Here is a 23883-nt window from a genome sequence, read left to right as displayed (position 1 = left end):
AACTTTTTTGATACTTTTTTGATACTTTTGGATATTGACTGCTTTTAAGAGGTATATGAAAATCATTGAAATTATGTAGCGATTATATCTCAGGGATCTGAGAAGCTCTTAATTTGAATATGATATTGTCTCTTAATATTGTCAGTTTTGCACTATTTCCTGCTTATTTTGCACATATATCTGCACAACTTCATTGCACTTTTTCCATTTATTGCTGCTTGGCTGTATTTTGCACATGGAAGTTGTATTTATTGACAAGTTTTTGGCATCAAGCATATGAATACAAGACTCTCTTACTCTTAGAGTTTTTAGGAGAAGTTATAAAAATAGTATTTATACTGTTATCATCTATCAATTTTGCCATTTGTATGAAGTAATATCTAGACACAGTTGATTATTCATTTTAAAACATATGTCATCATTCTCCGTTGATTCTTACTACATATCTTGTCATATTGGGATTTATCCTGCTATAATATATATGTTTAAATGTGTAAAAATCCTTGCTGCTTAAACTACAAGTAGTAGTATTTCTTCACTTTTTATTCTTGTATCACGCGACTAGTGATGTCACTAAGAGTAGGTGTCAACATGGTTGAGCAAATATAAAATAAGCATTTCATGTGTTGTAATGTTGCAGTGTAAACAAGGGCGAGTTAGCCTGAAACGCGTAGCTGTTCTCTGTGTGGTTGCAACAAATAAATCACCTTTGCTGATTCCTGTGGTCCGTCTCCCTCGTTTGCCAGCGTGCGATGCTGCCTGTGACGCTGCGAAATCCGAGGAGGAGCCTGTATTATATATATATATATATATATATATATATATATATATATATATATATATATATATATATATATATAAATAATTTAGATTAAAAAAATAACCATTCTAACATATATTAAAACAAACTATTTAAAAAAATGTAAACTAACATTTCCCAATACAATAAGTAAAAACAGTGGGGAAAGTGCTGGATAGCGGAATAAGTAAATTTACTATTACAACTCCAGTGAGTGCAAGAGTAGGGAAAGTGTTGGATAGCGGAAAGGAAAAAATTACCATTCCACTCCAAAGAGTGCAACAGGAGGAAAAGTGTTGGATGGCGGAGGAGTAAAAATGACTATTCCCACTCCAGTGATAGCAACAGAGCAACAGTACGGAAACTGTTGGATAGCAGAGGAAAAAACATTACTATTCCCACTCTAAAGAGTGCAACAGTAGGGAAAGTGTTGGATAACATGGGGTAAAAATTACTATTCCTACTCCAGTGATAGCAACAGTAGGGATAGTGTTGGATAGCGAAGGGGCACAAATTACTTTTCCCAGTCCAAAGAGTGCAATAGTAGGGAAAGTGTTTGATAGCGAAGGGGAAACAATTACTATTTCCACTCCAAAGACTGCAACAGTAAGGAAAGTGTTGGATAGTGGAGGGAAAAAAAATTAAAATTCCCACTCCAAAGAGTGCAACAGTAGGGAAAATGTTGGATAGCGGAGGGGTAAAAATTACTATTCCCACTCCAGTGAGTGCAAAAGTAGGGAAAGTGTTGGATGGGGGAGGGATTACATTTAGAATTCTAACTCCAGAGAGTGTGACAGTAGGGAAAATGTTGGTTAGCGGAGGGGTAAAAATTAATATTCCCACTCCAAAGAGTGCAGCAGAAGGGAAAGTGTTGGATAGCAAAGGGGCAAACATTTCTATTCCCACTCCGGTGAATGTAATAGTAGTAATGCTAGGTAAAATGTTGGATGGTGGAGGGGTAAAAATTATTATTCCCACTGCAAAGAGTGTAACAGTAGGAAAGCGTTGGATAGCAGAAAAACAAAAATTACTAATAACACTTAAACAATTGGAATTTTTTTAGACAAAATAAAAAAATCATGAAAATAAAAAATACAATATTACAAAAATATAAAAATAAACATATTAAACATATATTATAAAAATAATATTACATTAGTTATATATAAAAAAACTACAAATAATATATAAAATAAATGTATAAACAATAATTATTTAATAGTAGCAAATATTAAACAAAAAGTAATTTAAAACATACATGAATTTATTTTATTTCATACCCTATAACACCACACCTATAACAAAACACTTCAAACTTTTTGATTACATGTATTAACATTATTAACATAATTAATAAAAAAATCCTATTAATAAATAAAACAAACATTGAGTACACAAGATTTAACACTCTAATATCCACAACACACACCTAAATTAAACTATAAAATTATAAAAGACAATTAAATATTATTTTTAAAGTAAAACTATTACTAGTAACAACTAATAATTAAATAACCTGTTATTTAATAACAATTTTGTAGTAATCCAGGAAACAGCTTGAATTTAAGAGGTTTATTCAACAGCACAGCATAAGTTCCTAGTACAGCTGCATCAAGGTTAAACTGACAGAAAGTGCAGAATGCTACATGAGGAAAACGCTGTTCAGAACATGGAATGCAAGCAGAAACATAACATGTCGCATGCAGTTAAAGGAACAGTCTTACAAGACTAAATAATAAATAAAAGCTATAACAGGATGTAACACATCCCCCTCATTAACACCTTGGCTGCTAGGGGTTTTCCCCTCCTTTGCTGAAATTGCTTGAATACTATAGTTTCATGACAAGGTCAGCTCGTCATAAGCACAGCTCAACCGTGCCTCATGACGAGCTGACCTTGTCATGAGCATGGAAGGGGTTAAGAAAACAATATACATATGTATTATATAAAATCTTGTAAAGTGGGTCTTCTTCTGACTCGTGTATCATCTTTGACCCTTGAAGCCACTGAGTCAGAAAAAGAATTATCGTTTGTTTCAACACTGTCTAAATCATCATTAGACTGAACCTGTACATCATTTTGCATGGGACATTTGGCAACTTTACTCACATTCCAAACTTTGCCATCTTGGGTAATGACAGAATTACTGAAAACCTTTTTAACCTGCATAGGTCTACTATACTTACTCATGCCTATGCTGACCATGAAAGGTTTCAAAATCCTGACCCAATCACCAACCACCAGATAATGCTCTTTGGTTTTCCACCTTTTATTGTACCCCAAAGCTGACTTGCTTTGCTTACAACTAACCTTGTTGGCAATTCTTCCAATGTCAACTTCATCTTTTGTTAAATTTTTGCATTTCTCCCTAAACCACCAGGGACATATATCCGAAGCAGGATCTCTTCCTTTAAGTATTTATTTATTTAAGGTTTTTGTAAAGCGCTAGAACCGAGACAGTCAGGAGGGAGCGGTTGCAGAGAAGACGGAAAGATCAGGGGAAAAGAAGAGTTTTCAGTGCTTTTCTAAAGTGGAGGAGATTTGGTTCTGTTCTCAGTTTCCGGGGGAGAATGTTCCAGTGCTTCGCTGTGTTTACAGAGAAGCGGCGTCCTCCAGACCGGGCTTTTTTCACTCTGTGAACTGTGATGAAGTTCTCGTGGTTCGACCGGAGTGACCTGGTAGCTTTGTAGGGAGGGATGAAGTTTTTTAGGATGGGGGGACCTTTGTTATGAAGAAGTTTATGTGCCAGGCAGAGGGCCTTGAAAACCACCCTTTCTCTGACTGGAAGCCAGTGAAGTTGCTTCAGGGCCGGCTTTGCTGATGTTCTGGCCGGGGTGTTGGTCAGAAGACGGGCAGCGGCGTTCTGGATTCTCTGTAAGGTGTAAGTAGTTTGAAAGGACTAACCTCCGTGGTGGTATGAGGAGTTATGCGATAAGTCCAAAGCTTCTCTCTAAGCACATTCAACCAATTACTTTTCTCCTTAACAGCATCAGCAACAAAACCCTTTAATACTCGGTTAAAGCGCTCAACCTGTCCGTTTTCATGTGGTTCATAAAGAGATGTCTGAATGTGCTTGATATTGCAACCCTTTAAAAATGATTGCATCTCAGCCGAAATTAACTGGACACCATTGTCAGACACTAACACTGAAGGAGACCCTCCTCTAGCAAAAACTTCCTTGAAAAATTAAATAACCACCTTAGAAGTAACTTTAGCCACAAATTTCACCTCTGGCCACTTAGAATGATAATCTATCATGACCAAAGCGAAACGAGATGCTTCCGGCAAAATATTGAAAGGGCCCGAAATATCAAACGCTATTTTATTCCAAGGAAATTCCGGCCATTGCACGGCTTTGAGAGGTGGAACATGCAATTTAAGCATTTTGTCAATGACACAGCACTCACTACACTCCCTAACTGTGCGGTCAACAAATCTGTCCATCCCTGGCCACCAAAAATTCAATCCTATTAAATGCTTCATGGCTGAAATCCCAGGATGGGTTTTATGAGCTAACTGAAGCATCAGTTCTTGTATACCAACTGGTGGAATACATTTACCAGCTGGATGGCTGGAGTAAGGTTGTCCTTGTCACCAAATTTTGTAGTAATCCAGGATACAGCTTGAATTTAAGAGGTTTATTCAACAGCACAGCATAAGTTCCTAGTACAGCTGCATCAAGGTTAAACTGACAGAAAGTGCAGAATGCTACATGAGGAAAACTCTGTTCAGAACATGGAATGCAAGCAGAAACATAACATGTCGCATGCAGTTAAAGGAACAGTCTTACAAGACTAAATAATAAATAAAAGCTATAACAGAATGTAACACACCCTTTACTCCTTTAAAAGTAAAAACAAGACACAAAAAAACTAAAAATGTACTCTAAAAAAATATCAAATAACATTAATTAACAATATTAATTAATTAATCACAAATTACTTCCCATCCTTTACTCCTATAAACACAACACACAAAATGAATTACACAATTCCCATAATTACCAATTAATTATTAAAATTAATTAACTAATTATTATTTCATCAATCAAAATTAAATTACTTTCCACCCTTTACACCTTTAAAAACTACCACACAAATTTAATTATACAATTACCAAAATTAAACTTAATTAACAGCCAATTATTAATTCATAAATTAAAAATACATTTCTTCCCACCATTTACACCTATGAACTCCACAACACACACCTAAAATAATTACACAATTATAATTAATTACTAATTAAAAATGATTAACAACTAATTAATAATTCATCAATTAAAAATTATTTCACTTTCCACCGTTCTCACCCTTTGAACCTATAAAACCTACCACACACAAATATAATTATTTACCCAATTACCAAAATTAATTACAAAATTAATTAATTAATTAATTAAAATTAATAACCAATTATTAATTTATAAATTAAAAAATAAATTTCTTCCCACTATTTACACCTATAAACTCCACAGCAGACACCTAAAATTAATTATCCAATTAGGATAATTAATGACCAATTAATTAATAAAAATTAACAACCAATTAGTAAATAATTGATAATAAATTAATTTACACAGTTAACACTATAACATCTCAATTAAACAAATATTAATAAATAAAAAATAATTAGAAAATTAAATATCATTAAATTACTTCCCACCCTATTCCCATATAAACCCACAACCCGCTACGGAAATAAAATTGCAAAAATAAAATAATACATTTAAGATAATTACATTTCTTCCCACCTTTTTTCCGTATAAACCCACAACCTGCTACGGAACTAAAAAATTAAAAAATTCTAATTAAAAAAAGTAATACATTTAATATAATTAAATTACTTCCCACCATATTCCTCTATAAACCCACAACGGCTACGGAACTAAAAGCGCAAAATTCAAATAAAAAAAGAATAACTACTAAACATTCCACACATATACTAAAAATACAAACAAATCTTATACAAAAAATCATACATCACAGACATATAAAATATATACTAAAATACATAATTACGGAAAACTATTTTTAGCAAACGACATTAAACACTTCGATAATTTTTAAATCGATATTACTTACCTTAAGTCGACATTCTTGACCACGATATTCTTGCTGTCGAAATTCCTGACCCATGATTTTAATTACTCAATACCTGTGCAACTCGAAATTTTTTACTCAATATTCTGCCTCTGCACGCAACAGGTCTATAGAGCAAAAATGTTCAAGTCCATCACCCACAGCGTTCACAAAGGGAGAAACAGCGGGTGCGGTTTTCGCGGATGATGAGTCAAGATTCAGATCACCAGGAGCCAAAGCATCCCAGGTGGGCTCATAATAAGCATTCAGGAGCAACGGCAAGTGCGAAGGACAAAGGTACAAGTGAGCTGTTAGGGGTCCCACCAGTAGGGTAATGTCCGGAGGTTGAACCAACAGCGATACCAAGCATATGTCCAAGGCACACTTGATAGCGCACAGTAAACAGTGGGAAACGGGCTGCACGAAGTGTAGTCAGGCAGGCCAAAAGGACAAGAACCAATGGTCATTCAAGTCCTGAAGCAAGTGTGCGCCAAAGCACTGTAACATGCATTCACAACACAGGAGCACATGTGTTAGTGCTATCCCCATTTGGGCTCGTAGTGGGACATCCATCAAGGAGCAGAAAAATGAAAGGCACAGTACTGGCACCTAGGAACAGGACAAGCGATAAGCCTCCAAAAATGCTTCCAAGCACGGAGTGTATGAAAGATAGAATAACTCCAAAGACTATCTGGAAGGTGCTAACCAACCTAGAGCCAATTGACTTAAAACAATGTGCTACTCCTGCTGTATTAGACACGTTATAAATGCAGCGCACAAGCTCCCCAAAATGGTGTGGAAAATTAATGCAGAGTAGCAACTGTATCTCAGAAGCGGACCTTGCAACTTGAAGATCTAACGTCTCCTGTGCAGATGTTAAGGCCACATCTTTCTGGAACAATAATGTTTCAGTCTGCTTGAAGAGAGAAAGATCACATTTGTAAGATTTATCGAAGGCCAAATCACTACATTGCTAACTGTGCAGCCAGGTGGAAATGGTACTTGTGTGCAGCAATAGCAGAGACCTTTACTCGATAGGCAGCCCCTGGTCTCATCCAACAGCAACCTTGATCATTCAGCATCAAATAACCCCCACTAGAGTGTAATCTGAAAGCCAGCTAGATCACAGCAGCCGGAAAACCTTTTTAGAAAAAACAAAAGTTTGCACTAGACACTTTACAAGCGCCATGAAGCGAAATTTCCCTGCGGACTAAGGAACAACCTAATGTACTCTTGAAGTCCGTCCTGTTTAAGAAAAATATCAGTCCCACCATTACTACAGTGGTATTAGACATACCACTCTCCTAGCACCTCATATCTGCCCACTTGATGATGTTGCAAGCAGCATTGGAAGTGAAATGTCGAAATTGGCAGAGAAATTAATCTGTGGATTATCCAATCCAAGGAAGGTGTGATAGAGGGAAGAATGTGATGCATCACGTAGAGATCCACACAGATGTAAGACCCCAGACCCCCATGCAGACTTTTCAGGTTAGAGATCGTTTTAAACCATAGTAATTACTGACTGGCCTTTCCATGGAAACAAATATGTAAAGCAATTTGTTCAGCAAAAATAGACAGTACATCACACATTAGTTTTGGAAAACCTCTTCTAGTTAGTTAAAGCTGAGCCGTTGCACGGAAATAGGCCACATTTCCCTTTAGTTTCAGGAAACGGGACAGAACATTTAGTGGTTAGTTCAGATGAGTCATTGTACCAAATAAGTCACAAATAGGTTACTGCGATCCCCATCTGCTAGGGGAACGAGCCGAGATGCACCAATCACATAAGAGCCCGCTTCCTCTAAAGTGCTGCGGTCTCTTACACCTTTGGCTTAAACAAGTACATAGGGAGAAATACCAGGTGTGCATCCTGCCATAGAACATACTGACACACATGCACTCTCTGGAGAAGCCACACGTCCACACCTAAAGGTCAGATAGCTTGGCTGGTCAGATAGCTTAGCCCAATTAGCATTTAGCACAATATAACCATGTGCTGTGCAGTCAGATAAATAGATCTCCGCTCCGCTTAAATCCCGAGAACCGAAACCAACAAGGGTTTTCAGCTCACCACGTACAGATGCTTCTGTTCTGAGAAACGTCTATATTTACTGATGTTATCTTGTATGTTCTGTGTGAACATTGCTTACGCAAATGATGAACTTGTAACCTTTTCTTTTGTGGTTTGAATGAATAAATATTGCTGTCCTACGTGAAGTACTTAATATATCAGACTCATCTTCATTGATGTGACTGATTTCCCCTGCAGTATTTGAGTAAATCTATATTGTTTTGTCAATTGTGTCTTGGTTTTTCTTTCTCACATTTTTCCTCCAAAAGGAGTTTCAGCAAAAGTGAATGGTAGTTTCTTCAACTTCTCTATGTGTGACATGGTATATGTTTCTGCCCTTTTTTCTATGACTGACTGTCTTTTCAAAAGATAATATGGCAAAAACAAGCTAGTTGCATTAAGGTCTCTCTACGGAACATGACCAGCCCAAAGTGTCTGCAGAGTTAAACTCAGTAACATTATAGCTCTAAGATGCGACTGCCCATGTTGTAAAGAAGATGTCACTCTGAATGTGGTCAATTGCAGATGACACTATGCTGCCCAGAGAGTAAATTCTAGTGGATAGAGTGGTTATACTATTATCTACCACTGAAAGAGCCCTTTCTAAATTTTCACTATTGATTTTGCGTAATCTCTCAGCAGCTCCCTGCTGTGAAATGTTCTATACTTCATTGTAAATTGTATACAGAAAGCGCTTTTGATGTGGTCTTCACGGACCTATTAAAAAGTCCTGTAAACCCATGTGATCAGAAAGAAGGGCCAAGTGTTGTTTCACCTGAGACAATTCTGATTATTTTCGACAGTCAAGGTAAAACTTCCCAAAACTATAAGTTGTTACCACCCCTGAGTGTTGTGTCAGAGTGTATCTAGGATCGGGCCTTCTAATCTAAAATAGTTGTGCTCACCCAGAAAACGAGCCTAACGTTCATTAGTGGCTAACGGCCAGACTATCCATCCGAAGAATTGTATGAGACATTGTGAAGCATAGTTTCTAATGTTCAATTTGTGAATTGTTGCCAGTTTGTAAAATGTGCAAACGTGGGTATGTTTGTGTATTTAAGTATTTTATCTTAGCCAAGCCAAGACAGGATGTTTGCTGCACAGTTTGTTAGGGAAAATCATTTGCTGTGGTATAAGGCATGCTCTAGATGCAGCCTTGTGTCCCTGAGCCTGCCAATTCTACCATCCTCAAATGGATTTTAAATCTAAATTGTCTTTCCAAAAGTCAAACCTTGTACAGATAACCGAGAAATGAATGTTGCAGAATATATCAGCTTTTTGCTTGTGAGCATAGTTTTCTGAGCACTTGAGGGTGTTAATTTGTCAAAATAAGACTCTGGGTCAGTTATAATATGACCTGAAAAATAAGCATACTTCTGTGCAAATGCTTTTGAGCTCCCCTTAGGTGGTTTAGGGCAGTGTTCCCATCCTGTATAATTAAATACGGCACATGGGGTACTGGTTTTATGCAAGAAATGGCGACCGTGATGGTGAAATCAAAACATTTCATCATAATTAGCTGTCCCTTCATATATCTTGTTATCATTAAAAACTGTTGAATACTGCAGATCATCTAGCATTTGGCACCCACTTGGCATCATTTTCGCCTTGTTTTGACGATCCCAGCCGACTTTAGGGCTGAAGATCGAGGTGCAGAGCAAACAGATTCTACGGCGGCCATATTGGGTGAGGGGGCGAGAGCTGTGAGAGCGCTCCAGTCTCCTGTACTTAAGGAAACAGTTGTTCTCCGCGCTAGCGGTCGCGTTTGCGGACGCGCCTCCTCAGCGCCGGAGTCACGCCAGAGTCAGCCCGTCTGCGCCCGTCAGCGTTCCGGCAGCAGACGGGTCAGGACGGCTGGCTGGCATTTACCTTTGGTTGGTGCCTTACTCTTCTCGGCTTTAGCTATGTGTTTCTCTTACTCCTCAGAGACCCTCTTAAATATGCGTCCTCCGGTAGGTCGCTGCCACTCTGTCTTTCCTGGTTGCCGTACCCGTAGGAAAGGTTGTACTGAGTGCGGATGGCGCTTTCCTATACACAACAAGCCGATTTTGAACCACCAACCTATCACTACCACCTGCCTACTCCTTAACACACGTTCCCTAGGCTGTCATGCGCTAGATATTTGGAATTTGCTCGATAACTCTAATATATCCTGCCTCTTTCTCACAGAGACTTGGCTTAGTGATACCTCGGCCCCTGACTTAGTCAACGCCATCCCACCTAACTATTCCATCATCAGGAGGGACAGAACATCTGGGCGCGGGGGTGGTGTGGCTATCATAGTTAACAACCAGCTACACTGCACTACCTTCCCGATAGACAATATTCAGGACACCGAGGCGCTCGGCTTTACACTTCATTTGTCTCCCCACCAGGCATGTACCGGCATTCTCGTATATAGAACTCCCGGTCCCTTAGGTTCTTTCCTGGATGAATTACAGGTAGCACTTTCTGTCCCATGTCTTAAATCAGAACATTGTTTACTTTTAGGCGACCTAAACATACACATGGATGAGGCCACAAATCCTGACACAATGAAACTCATGGAGGTCACAACAGCATTAGGACTTACACCTTTCATTCATAATCCCACGCATAATAAGGGCCATACTCTGGACCAAGTTTTTTCCACCGTCCCTATTAATGTACTTGCTCCTCAGCCAGTATTATGGTCGGATCATTACTTAATCTCCTTTTTCCTATTAAGTACCCCTCCCCCTAGACCAAATCCCACTACCTCTGCTAAACGACTTTTCAGGCCTTTTCATCTGCTCTCTAATGAGATGCTACTACAGGCCATGTCATGTTCACCCTGCACCTTGTCAGGTAATGTGGAAATCGATCTAGCTCATTACACTGACTGGCTCACGACTATACTGGCGGATCTCGTGCCTGAGAAAGCCGCTAAACCCGGAAACAAACGTCCTTCAGCTCCTTGGTTCACATCTCAGCTTAGAGAAGCCCGTCAAAACTGCAAGAGAGCAGAAAGAGCCTGGAGGAAAGACTACAATCCTCTTGAGAAAGAAAAATTTAAAAACTTAACTAGATCTTACCACAAGATGATTTGGAGTGGAAAAAAATCCTATCTTGAACGTCGGATAGACGAATCTGAAAACTCCTGTAAGGAACTTTTTAAAATTGTCAAGGATTTTACTTCTCCGTCCCTAGGCATCTCTGCTCAGCCTCACTCAGTACCTTGGCTGACTGAACTGGCACATTATTTTGTAGATAAAATAACATCTATTCAAGCCTCTCTTGCCATTTACTCAAAACAGCCTCAGGATGCTGCTCTTGGTGCCCTCTCCTCTTCACAACCCACCCTCTGGGAATTCCCGCAGCTGAGCCTTGCTGCTTCATTAGACCATCTGACAAGCTTGAAGTCGGGCTCTCCTCTAGATCCTTGCCCGGTCTCTTGCCTTAACAAAATAGCCCCTGTGCTAAATGGCCCAATCAATTCCATTCTTAATTCCTCATTGTCTTCTGGCGTAGTCCCTCAGGCTTGGAAGAGTGCTCTCATCCTTCCACTCATAAAAAAAACAGCTTTGGATCCCATCATACATGCCAACTACAGGCCTTTTTCTCTCCTCCCTGCTCTGGCAAAGGTGGCGGAAAGACATGTGCACAGATCTATCTCTGACTTCATCGAGAATAACAATCTGTTGCACCCCACTCAATCTGGGTTTCGTGCTAATTACAGCACAGAGACCGCGCTACTTGAAGTCACCACTGCCATCAGAGAGGTCTTGGATACTGGAGGAAAGGCCATGTTGGTCATGTTGGACCTGTCGGCAACGTTCGACACTGTTCCCCATGATACCCTCCTAATTCGACTCTGGGATTGTGGTCTCCGGGGGACGGTGTGGAACTGGCTCAAATCATTTCTAGCTAGCCGTCGACAAACGATCTGGGCGCCACCTCACTCCGCAGCTATGGCAACTCTGGAAGTGGGGGTCCCTCAGGGGTCTATTCTTAGCCCCCTGCTCTTTAACATCTTTCTGGCCCCCCTTGCAGAGGTTGCGGAGACGTTCGGCGCTCAGATCGTGTCTTACGCTGACGACACCCAGCTCTTGTTCACATACGACAAGAATGAGGTGTTCGATGGGATCCGCATCAGAGGCTGCCTAGAAGCAGTCTTTGATTGGTTCAAAAGACACGGCTTAAAATGCAACTCCGATAAATCGGAGCTGCTTTTTTTTGGTTGGTTGGTTGGAAAAGTTGGTGGCCACAAGACCTGTTTCCACCGGTTAATGCAAGTACCAAGGCTAAAAATCTAGGTATCATTGTTGACAATGAGTTAACCTTTGGGCCTCAAATATCCTGTCTTTCGGGGAAATGTTTCGGGATCCTGCGGATGCTCAGGAAATTCCTCCCCTTGATTTCTATGAACCATCGAAGGGTCATTGTCCAAGCACTTGTCGGGTCGCGTTTGGACTATGCAAATGCCCTCTATCTAGGACTCCCTAAATATCTCGTGAGGAGACTTCAAGTAGTCCAAAATTCAGCTGCCAGGGCTATTTATGGACTCCCTAGACGAGCTAGTGCTTCTGACTTGTTGAAGGAACTGCACTGGCTTCCTATAGCCAAGAGGGCTCTCTTTAAAAGCCTGACGCTGACCTACAAGGCCCTTCATGACTCAGGCCCTAGGTACATTAGGAAGCGCCTTGCTCTTTACAAGCCGAGCAGAACTTTGCGATCTGCCTCCTTGTCTAAAATGGTTGTTCCAACCATCAAGCGAACCAGACAAGGGGGGCGCTCTTTTCATTACCTGGCCCCGCGCGCCTGGAATGAGCTTCCCATTTCTCTCAGACAAGCCCCTAGTCTGATGTCGTTCAGAAAGGCATTAAAAACCTGGCTGTTTACCAGTTAACTTCGCTGTTCCTTTTATTCTGCAGTTATGTTTCCTCTTCTTAAAGGACCTCTTCGCTAAAGCGCCGGGACACTCCTACTGGAGTAGCCGTTGCGCTATAGAAGAACCCTAATAACATAACATAACATAACATAACATTTCATGTACTTTTTCAATGTCTCAGTCATCAAAGATGGAGCTAGGGGTGATGAAATAATTCAGAGAAATGTTAAATACATATGGCACTTGAATCAATTCAGTGGGGCCAAATACATCATATGATACTTTATCCCTAACATTTCCATCAGAAGCCAGAATAGCAGAATGTTCACCAGGGAAAGATCTCTACGCACTTTGTGTGACGATGAATGCGGTTTCAAAGCCAAGTTCACAAGGAAATAGCTAAACATTCTTGGAGATAGTATCCGCTGAGAATCAAGAAAAAGACAGACACAAAACCAATCCGCAGGAAGAAAAAAAGTAATAAAATTGTAATTCAAATAAATGTCCATGGTGGGATAAAGTATGTCTTTTTCAGCCAAAAATAGAATTCGAGCTATCTACCTCTGGGCGGTAGTGTTGGTGGGTCAGCTGAATCTGAAGAGAAGTCAATAAAGTAGCTTGAGGCTGTTTGATCTATTTTTGGCAGCTCTGGATGCTTCAGAGTACTGGGAGTAGACTCATGTGGTGGTACATTGTGGGAAACATCTTCTTTGTTTGTTTGACCAAATAATAATAATAATAATCTTTATTCGGCATATAAAAAATATGACTATAAAAGACACACATCCATCAACACAGCAATACAGTACAATAATCATCATGGGCTGCCAGGGCACCGCGTCAGCATAAGAAGCAATACTCAAAAACATCTTAAGACATCATAAAAACATTTTAAAAAACGTTAAAAGTTGTACCACACATTATCACCAGTAATGCACCAGGTGCTTGAAGGACTCCTCTGTTTATGTTCCCCTCGTATTCCTTAGCTTTACTGCAGATCTTAAACAATTTGTGACACAAAATAACATAAAAGGATCAGGGGACAGTTTTAAAAAAAGTAGGGCCACCCGGGCCTGCTTAAAATTATGTTTCCTTAAAAGCCCCTTAAGATGCACTTTTCTCGGGAATGAGTAAAATGAACACAGGAGCACAAAGTAAAGGGTATCCTGTGGAGACCTTTTGTCGCAACCACAGGGCCCTTTTTGTTCTGAGGGTGCTGTATACCCCGCCGGTACAGCCAGTAAGTGGTGTAACAAGTTCAGTCTGAACCGTGTGATTAAAAATCTGTCATGAGCACTAGTAAAAATAGTTAAATAAGGTTCTATACTTTGAGTAGACCTAACTAAAATATGATTTCTGACCGAGGGCTTTTTCAGTTTTTTGTCTTCCCTTTTAGGCCCCAATCAATTAAAACTGCTCTACAAAGGGAAACCACTATATAACGAAACTTGGATCAAGAATGGCATCTTCTTCCCTCACTAGTTCCTCGGTGGACAGTATCCCCTCATGTTCAGGGAATTACAAGATAAATATGACCTAGATCCAGTAGAATTTTATAACTTTTTAAGCATCAAAGCTGCAATATCTAAGGCTAAGCTATCCTCCAAACCCCCATCCCTCCCGACTTACCTAGCTACCTTGAATAAACTGGGACATCAGGTCTCCAGGCTATACAAGCTTCTACGCCCGCAACACTTGTCTCTAAACAAACACCTTACACAGTTCTGGGCCTCCCATTCCTCAGTACCCATCTCAGACTTGGATTGGTCCAAAACCTGGGAATCAACCCTGAGACACAAAGTAAGCCCTACACTTTCCCAGACGAAATTTTGGCTTCTCCATAAAGCTTTTTGGACCACAGCGCATCTGTTTTCACATAATATTAGGGAGAACGCAACCTGCTGGAACTGCAAGGACAAACACGGGGATCTCGATCACCTCTTATTACACTGCAAGTGTGTTGCCCCCTTTTGGGATCAAATATTCACCTTCCTCTCAAAACTCTTCCATATTTCGTTCACCAGAGAGCTCTCCACCTTAGTATTTGGCTTCCTGAGAGACCCAGCCCTCACGGAAAATTACAATGCCCTTTTAGACCTAATTCCTTACTGCCACTGTAAAATCCGTCCTTAGTAATTGGAAGGACACTAGGAAAACCTCATTTAAATGTTGGATGAACTGGATCACCAACTTGAGAGGTGCTGATAATATCTCCCTTCAAAACACTCCCTGGCGCCCCCTCACAGACGGATGTGTGCTACTCTTGATAACTACTTTAGTGCAAATAAACCTCCATGAACTATACAATCATCACGCAGCCCTACAGTCCCACCTTCAAACGCAGCAGCTCCGTTATACATACCTAGTTACGTGGCCAACGAGCCTCTCTGGCGTTGCTTCCTCACAACACACTCTAAGCGGCTGCTCTATGTCAGCCAGGGTATATGCGGGTTGATGCTTATTCATTATACTGGTCTGCAATATTTATCCATCATTCTCACTTGAATTTTCTGTTTGTTTACCCCTCCCTCCCCTTTTGTCTTTCTTCTTTTCTCTGCAAGCTATCCACCATTGCTACTGTTAATATCATTTATTAGTGATATTTTTTTTTTACACTTGCTTTATTGCTTTGCCTCTGTATGCTATGTTTTGAAACAACCAATAAAAACTTTTGAAATCGAAAAAAAACTGATCTTTAATAAGAGCTTTATCCCGTGGGCTGACCTTATCCGGGTGAGTGAACAACTCTGCCCTACCCATTGTGGTAATGGAATCCTTTACATATTTTAACCATGGGATTTTTAATGCATGATCCTGGGAGAGACAGTCTTGAATCACTTTCCTATTAAAACCTGTCTCCTCATTGGACCACATGCTCACCCAGCACAGGAGGGGTTTCACCGCCATCAGGTCAAAAATATACTTAGACCCCAGCTCCTCATGAACAATAAACGAGGGGATACTTTAGGACACTCTCAGCAACCGCCTGAAGTACCTGTTTTCTTCACTCCGTATTTCTCTAGTCCCGGTAAAACCCCACACCTCACTTCCTTATAGAGTTTGTGAGCTTCAGAATGAGTTATATAGATTTAGGATTGTCCCCGGTGACCACTTGCCTAACCTGTGAGCAAAAGATGTAATTGCTCCCGTGGTCTTTACTATACCTAGACACTTACTGTCCACTAACTGTTTAAAACTAATTTTTTCATCGAACAAGATGCCTAGGTATAAAAAGGCCGGCACCTAACCCAGTGTGTGTGCATAAGAGTTTACCTTCCTGCTCCTTTTCCCTAGTTCCTGTTTGTAGGATTTGGTTAAGTTGGGTGTCAAATCCAAATCATTCATAAATCCCACAAACCCATCTAGTAGGATCTGCAAAGCCCTCGGTGTACGAGCAAGGAGGACCGCGTCGTCCGCGTAAAGTAAAACAGGGACCGCTCTTGAACCTACTTTGGGGGAGTCAACTTGTAATGCGGTGAATACCAGGTCAAGACCATTAATATGTAATGTAAATAAGAAAGGAGCTAAAATACATCCCTGTCTGACCCCGCTTGAACATGTAAAATACTCTGTAGTCTTCCCCTCTTGCGTGTATCTTACTGCAGCAGCGGTATTAGAGTGTAGAGCCATGAGTACATTAATTACGGCTGGGTCCACCCCCATTGATCCCATGAGCTTTCACAGTTTTGTACGATTTACAAAGTCGAATGCTGCAGTGAGGTCTACAAATGCAAGATAGAGCCCCCCGTCTTTGGTTACAGTATACTTCGCCTGGATCAGGTAGCGATTTAAACATTGTGCAACTGTAGATTTGCCCATCCGGAACCCATATTGGACATCCGTTATTATTCCATGGGTCTCTGCCCACTCGGACAACCTATTCAACACCACTCTGCCCAGAAAGAACAATTGTTACTTACCTGTAAACAGGTGGTTCTCCAGTATTGGTGTCTTTCATAGATTCACATGCTTGAATATTCCCCGTCGTTGAAGTGGGAGTCCCACGGTAAATAAAATAGCAATAACATACCAATAACCCAAATTAGATGGGGTGCCCAGGGGGAAAAACATCTCGTATCCCTGTAGATAGGGGCGTCCGCCAGGGATGTGTGCTTGCCCCCACTCTGTTTTCTCTTTATGTTAACGGAGTGGTGGAGCATCTCCTCCAACACCCATCGGACGCACCCTCCCTGGCTGGAAGGAAAATTCCGACGCTCCTATTTGCGGATGACACCCTTCTAATCTCGAAATCACCAGTGGGCATTCAAAAATTGCTTTCTAGTTTCAAGGCCTACTGCGACACTAAGGGTCTGGCTATAAATATAGGTAAGACCAAGTTTCTTGTCCTTAACCCTCCCAAGAAATTTGTCGCCCCCCCCCCCCGTTCTAGACTCTGTCCCATTGGAAAGAGTCAAAGAATTTGACTACTTGGGCATACGTCTGTGCGACACCATGAGCTGGAAGGCGCACCACCAAAAGGTGTTTCTGACTCACAAGAGGGTCGCTGGTGCCCTTCTTAAAGAACAGCGTGCCTCATCCATAAAACCAATTGGGGCTCTCCTAGACATTTATAGGGCAAGGGTAGTGAGCGCAGCATTGTACGGCGCAGAACTGTGGGGCATACAGAGAGTTGACACCTTGGCCTGCCTCGAAAATAACTTTCACAAAGATCTTATGAGGCTACCCCACAGTACCCCCACAATCCCCCTTTTGCTAGATGCAGGCACTCGCCCAATCTGTGAGCAAGCCAAACTACGCCCCCTTTTATTATGGTCCAGAATATGGAATGTCCCCGAACTCCGCAGCTATGCAGATGCCCTAAATGATCTTCTGTCCCTTCCGGGTTGTTATAAGGTTACCTGGCTTAGGGAGGTTAAGGGGCTCCTCTATAAGCTGGGTTTAGGAGATGCTTGGGTCAACAAAACAGCACCTTCAAAACAACTGTTAAAGAAGGCCTATTGGTCATGGGTGGACAACGAGAGAATGTGCAATTCAAACCATTGTAAATCTGTTGCCCAGTTTTTGTTAGTTAAGGACCTCCCTTACAGGGAACCCTATTTGGATTTAATCCATAACTCAGGCGACAGATCACTGTACATCAAATTCAGGGTGGGGGTACTCCCCTTAGGTCAGTTCACCTCCACCTGGAAACCACCCTTACAAACTGTACCATATTGCCCCTTCTGTGACTCTAGGGTCGAGTCCGTTGCACATTTGCTGTTCGAGTGCAACGCTTATGCGGTGCCTAGAAGGAGGTGGTTGAAGCCCCTATGCAGGAGCCTGGGAACGAGATCACATTTGAAAGCCTTACGCATATTGCGCATGGATGAAAGACCCTTTTTTGCCTGTTGTATGGCAAAATTCTTAGGGTGGGCTTGGCGTATAAGAACTGCAAAAAAGTTGTTGATCCAGTAATGTCTTCTTTCCCTGTCTCGCCCCTTCTCAACCAATGATTGTTTTTTAATTCTTTTTGACGATTCTGTAGGTCATTTTTTTATTGAGTGTTGTTAAACTACTTTTTATTGATGTAATGTGTTGCTTTTATGATATGTTTTTATATCGAAATAAAGCTTATTCATCATCATCACCAATAACATATGTATGTAAATACATAACACATGAAATAATACTAGAAAATACATAATAAATACTCAAAAACAATTCCTACAAAGGAATACATGGTAGAGAGAGAAAACACTTGTAACATATTCCTGTCATTATGTTAGTCCAAACTACAGCCAATCAGGCGCCAGCACCCTTCCAGAACCTTCTCCTCAGAGCTCGGACCCTCAGATTTTCGTAGCACAAGAGTGACAAAAGAGTCGATGAGGAGAATCGAGCCTCTTAGGGGAGGTGGGTGTGTCGCATGTGAATCTATGAAAGACACCAATACTGGAGAACCACCTGTTTACAGGAAAGTAACAATTGTTCTTCTCCAGTATTAGGGTGTCTTTCATAGAGTCACATGCTTGAATAGAATAGAGAGCAGTAACAGCCGAAGAGGTCCGATTGCTATGTAACAGCATGGAGAAACCAAAGAGACAATAATAATACAGTCATGTAAGTACTGATAGTAATCATATAAAACTGTAGTGGAGGAGGGAAGACAGAGGCTCACCTTAGTTAAAAAGATGACGAAGTACTGCCTGTCCCACTGCTGTATCCGCCTCGTTGATGGAATCCAAGCAGTAGTGCTTCGTGAACGTGTGCCTGTTGGACCACGTGGCTGCTCTGCAGATCTGATGAAGCGGCCCACCAGCAAACAGGGCGGTAGGGGATGACATCGCCCTGGTGGAATGAGCCCTCACTGAAGATTGTAGAGGCTTGCTGGCCTGCTGATGGCAGAAGACACTGGCTAAAGAAATCCAACGTGCAATAGTTGGCTTGGTAACAGGGCGCCCTTTACGCATGCGTCCGTAGGCAATGAACAGTTGATCGGACCTGCGAAAAGGGGCTGTCCTGCTGATGTAAAATTTAACATCGAACTGGATGATGCCGGTATCTGCATTCACTTGACAGAGACCGAAGAACGTGGACCCCCAGATATACTCATCATACTACAAACCTACAGGAACTAATCTAACAAGGCGTTTCACCGTGCGGATCCGGGAAACAGCCCCGTCTCCACGCTTCAACCAGATATCTCCACTTCCACTTATGGATGAGAACAAAACCCTTTGAGAGCGCACCCTGCGCAACACTATTATAAATCTCAAAAGAGCACCCAGCAACTCTAAGGCTTTTTGGTCCTGACGAGATTTCCCCATAACAAGGGGTCATCGAAACGCGTAGACCTTCTCTATCCAGCATTAGGAATTGTTGATTTACTCTCAAACACATGAAAATTGTTTAGTTGTTTGTTCCAATGCGTTGTTTTTCAAAATATATGCTGTAAATAGAATCTTTCGATTGTGTATATATGTATATTTATATGTGTGTTGTCCCGTATGAATGTTGAATGCAAGGTGTCAATTTGTCTAAAAAGTGTCTTTTTGTACTCGTTTTCATTATTTGTTGTTTTGACATACTTCTGTGGAGCTATCCAAATGTGTATCTAAAAAACAAAAAATTGCCCATTGATATGGTATATGTGATATAAAAATTAAAACATTTTGATTTATTTCGGACAAAACTGTTCTCCGAGAGTCACTGTTTCAGTCAGCGATTCGAGTGACCATCCGTGGTCCAAGTGTAATTAAGTTGGCAATACTGGTATTGTGTTTTGGTTTATAGTTTGATGTAAAATTTAAGGCATCGTTTGATGTCCAAAGAGTGCAATCGCTGCTCTGCCGGAGATTGAGGATCGGCAAAGAAAGTCTTTAAGAAAACAGCCTCATTTAGATGGAATCAGTAGGCACCTTCGGCAGGAAAGTTGGGTTGGTGCGAAGCACCACACAGTCAGGTTTGAATTGGAGAAAAGGAGGTTTATCAGTGAAAGCGGGAAGATCACTCACGCGACAGGATGATGTCAGAGCAAGGAGAAGGGCTACCTTCCAGGTCAGAAACTTTAAGTCCGCTCTATGGATAGGCTCGAATTGCGCCTTCATTAGTTGGGCTAAGACGACATTGAGATGCCAAGTGGGAGGAGGATGCCGAAGAGGTGGGAGCTTCCGGAACAGTCCTTTGAAAAACTGACGAATAACTCTGGAAGAGCAGAGAGAGGAGGAGCCATCCTGCCGGAAACGAGAGATTTCCGCCAAGAAAACTCTCAAAGTAGCATGGGAAAGCCCGGATTTAGCCAGGTCCAAAAAGAACGGAAGTAGCTGCTCCGGAGTGGAATGGATAGAATGGATATTAGTAGCCACGCACCAAAGGCAGAACCTTTTCCATTTGAGCTTGTAAGTATTAAATGGTAGACGGAGCTCTGGCCTGAGCGAGAATGTCTCTGCATTCCGGCGAGATATTTAAATGCGCAAATTCAAGGTGCTCAGGTTCCAGGCCGACAATTGTAGAGAGGAGGGGTTCGGATGGCAAATCTGACCCTTGTCCATCGTGAGGAGGTCCGGTCGAGGATGAAGGAGGATGGGCTCGCTCTGGGACAGAAGGAGCAACTCCGAGGACCATGCCTGTCAGGGCCACCTGGGGGCGATCAGGAGAATGTGGCAGGGCTGCCTCCGCATCTTCCACATTATACGAGGCACCAACGGAATCGGAGGAAAAGCGTAGGCGAATAGATCGAACTAATTCATCAAAAGGGCATTCCCGCACGACACGTGGTGGGGATGCCAACTTGCGTAAGATGGGCATTTCCGGTTCTCTGGTGTTGCAAAGAGATCCAGAGACCGACGACCCCATCGTTGAAAAACGAGGTCGAGAGTTGGTTGATGCAACTCCCACTCGTGGGTCGATGACGTGGACCTGCTGAGGGAATCCGCTAGGATGTTGGAGACGCCCGCAGATGCACCACCGCCAGGGTAACTTGATGATGGATTGCCCAATCCCAGATCGACTGAGCCAGCCGAGACAAGAGTGGAGACCTGGTTCCGCCCTGCTTGTTGACATAGTGCATACTGGTAGTATTGTCCGTCTGAATGAGCACTGATTCCCCTTGAATCACTGGAAGGAACGACTTGAGTGCCAGAAAAATTGCCATCAACTCCAGCCTGTTGATGTGCCAGGAACGTTGAAGCAGAGACCATTTGCCTTTGATGGAGAGGCCTTGAAGGTGAGCACCCCAGCCTTCTAATGAGGCGTCTGTTGTGAGCGTTAGTTCTGGAGTGGTGGAGAGGAAAGAAGTTCCTGTTGCAAGGTTGGACAGTTGCGCCCACCATTGGAGAGCTGTTCTCATGCGAGTGGTGACACTCACGAGGTCGTTGAAAGAACCGGTGACCTGGAGCCACTGTAAGTCTAATTCCTCCTGAATGGGGCGAGTCCGTAGTCTGCAATTTGGGATCAGTGCAATACAAGACGATGCCATCCCCAGAAATGACTTTAAGATCCGGACAGAAGCGTACAGTCTTGCCCGAATCAGAGACACCAAGAAGAGGATCTTTTGTTGACGCTCTTGGGACACGAATGCCTTTGAAAGCATTGTGTCTAATGTTGCTCACAGAAAATTCCTGCTTTGAGCCGGTTCGACCTGAGACTTGTCGGCATTGATGGCTAGGCCGAGAGATCGAAACACGTCCTGACAAAGACGAGTGTGTTGAAGCAGCTGTTTGCGTGACTGTGACTTGAGGCGGCAGTCGTCCAGATATGGAAAAATGTGGACGCCTCAGAGACGCAGGTAAGCCACTACTGGAGCCAATACTTTCGTGAAGACACGAGGGGCGGACCGGAGGCCGAAGGGCAACACCTTGAACTGGAAGTCTCTCCGTCCCACCCGGAAGCGCAAGTACTTCCGATGCTTTTGAAGAATTGGAACATGGAAGTAAGCATCCTGAAAGTCGATGGTGGTCATGAAGTCGCCCATGGAGAGAAGACGCAGGATCTCTACTAGTGTAAGCATGTGGAAGGATTGGCTCTTGAGGTACCTGTTGAGCGCCCGCAAATCCAGAATCGGTCGCCAATCTCCCGTCTTCTTGAGTATTAGGAAGAAACGGGAATAGAAACCATTTCCTTTCTGAGACTTGGGAACCACTTCGACTGCACCTTTCTGAATTAGAAGATGAACTTGATGGAAAAGCTCCTTAAGGTGGGGAGGAGGCGGGCCAGATGGTGGAGTGGGAGGAGGAATCTTGATAAACTCTAGAGCATGGCCCCTTGCCACAATGTCCAGAACCCAGCGGTCCGAGGTGATGGAACCACTAAGAAAAGAACAGAGAGATTCAACCTCCAACACGGGGGGGATACACAAGTCATTGACGTTTGGGAGTGGATCCTCTATACGAGGATTTTCCCCTGTAGGATTTGGACGACTGCTGTCGGGTGGACTGCTGTTGGTTGGATGAGTAACATTGGTTACCTTGGTGGTAGGAGCGATATTGAGTGTTTCCTCCACGAAAAGTTGAGGAGGTGCCGCATCCGCGTGCACCCCAAAATGGCTGCTTCTGAAACTGTAAAGTCCCCAATGAGCGAGCAGTATCAGTGTCCTTTTTAATGGACTGCAAAGCCTCATCTATGTGCGTTCCAAAAAGCGACTCACAGTCGTACGGCATATCCAGGATCTTGGATTGGACTTCTTGGCGGAAAGAGGTGGACCGTAACCAACCCTGCCTCCGCAAGACCGCTGCCTCAGCAAGCTGACGAAATCCAGTGCACGCAATGTCAACTGCACAATCAATAATTTCCTCCGATGTCCTCTCTCCGTCCTGCAGAATCTTCAAAGCTTTAGCCTTGGAAGCGTCAGAGATGAGGTTCACCAGGGCAGACAAGTCCGACCACATCTGGCGGTCGTATCGGCCTAAGATGGCTAAAGCATTAGCCGCACTCACCGTAGTGGATGCCATAGTGGAGAATTTGCGTCTAATAGCGCTCAGGCGACAACCCTCCCGGTCCAGAGGAGCTGAAATTGGAGATGCCGGATTACGGGAACAACGTTGTGCAGCTTGAGTGACCACTGAGTCAGGCTTTGGATGAGCGACAAGGCACGCTGGAGAACCTATGGGCGCCTTGTATTTTTTCTCAAGGCAAGGCAGTTGAGCTGGCAGTGAATTTGGAGTTTGCATGAGCATCAACCCCTTCAGTCCATAAAAAGTCTGTGATGGGTATAGTGTGGACTTTCTTGAATGGTTGATTCTTAAAATCATAGAGGAAACAGTCCTCCTCCCTCTGGACTCTAGGCAACTTGAAGCGCTGGGCCGCTCTATCCATCAGCTGATGGAAACTTGCAATGTCCACCGGAGGCGAATCCCCGGGCTCTACCGGAGAAGGGGAAGGCGTCTGGATTTGGTAGCCGTCCCACTCAGCCATGTGGGTGGTGGCGTCATCATCATCATCATGGACTTCTCCATCTTCCGGTTCCGGAATGACGTCATCATCATCAACCGGGTACACCGTAGTGTGTATCTTCACTGACATCTGAACCTGTGGTGAAGGCGTTGGTGGCGGAACAGGGACAGGAGCGGCCGCAGGCACATAAGGCATAGGCGTATCCTGCGGAGAAGGCGGGAAACACCGGTTGTAGTCATCCAACATATGT

The 23883-nt window shown here is 42.6% G+C and overlaps 1 protein-coding gene across 1 annotated transcript in view; it reads right to left on the bottom strand.

The window, feature by feature from the left end:
* TOP6BL (TOP6B like initiator of meiotic double strand breaks) overlaps nt 1–23191 on the bottom strand; it is a 2408555-nt gene extending 2385364 nt beyond the window's left edge. The window contains exons 1-2 of the mRNA XM_086939520.1: nt 22708–23191; nt 4360–4421 (exon numbers count right to left, since the gene is read on the bottom strand). Coding sequence (XP_086795646.1) covers nt 4360–4421; nt 22708–23191 — 546 coding nt within the window. The remainder of the gene's footprint in view (nt 1–4359; nt 4422–22707) is intronic.
* Between the last annotated feature and the right edge of the window lie 692 nt (nt 23192–23883).

The sequence above is a fragment of the Lissotriton vulgaris genome, chromosome 9 (assembly GCF_964263255.1).
Source record: "Lissotriton vulgaris chromosome 9, aLisVul1.2, whole genome shotgun sequence".
Lineage (NCBI taxonomy): Eukaryota > Metazoa > Chordata > Amphibia > Caudata > Salamandridae > Lissotriton > Lissotriton vulgaris.
Note: the sequence above shows the minus strand (reverse complement) of the source record. Positions and strands in the feature narration are given on the sequence as shown.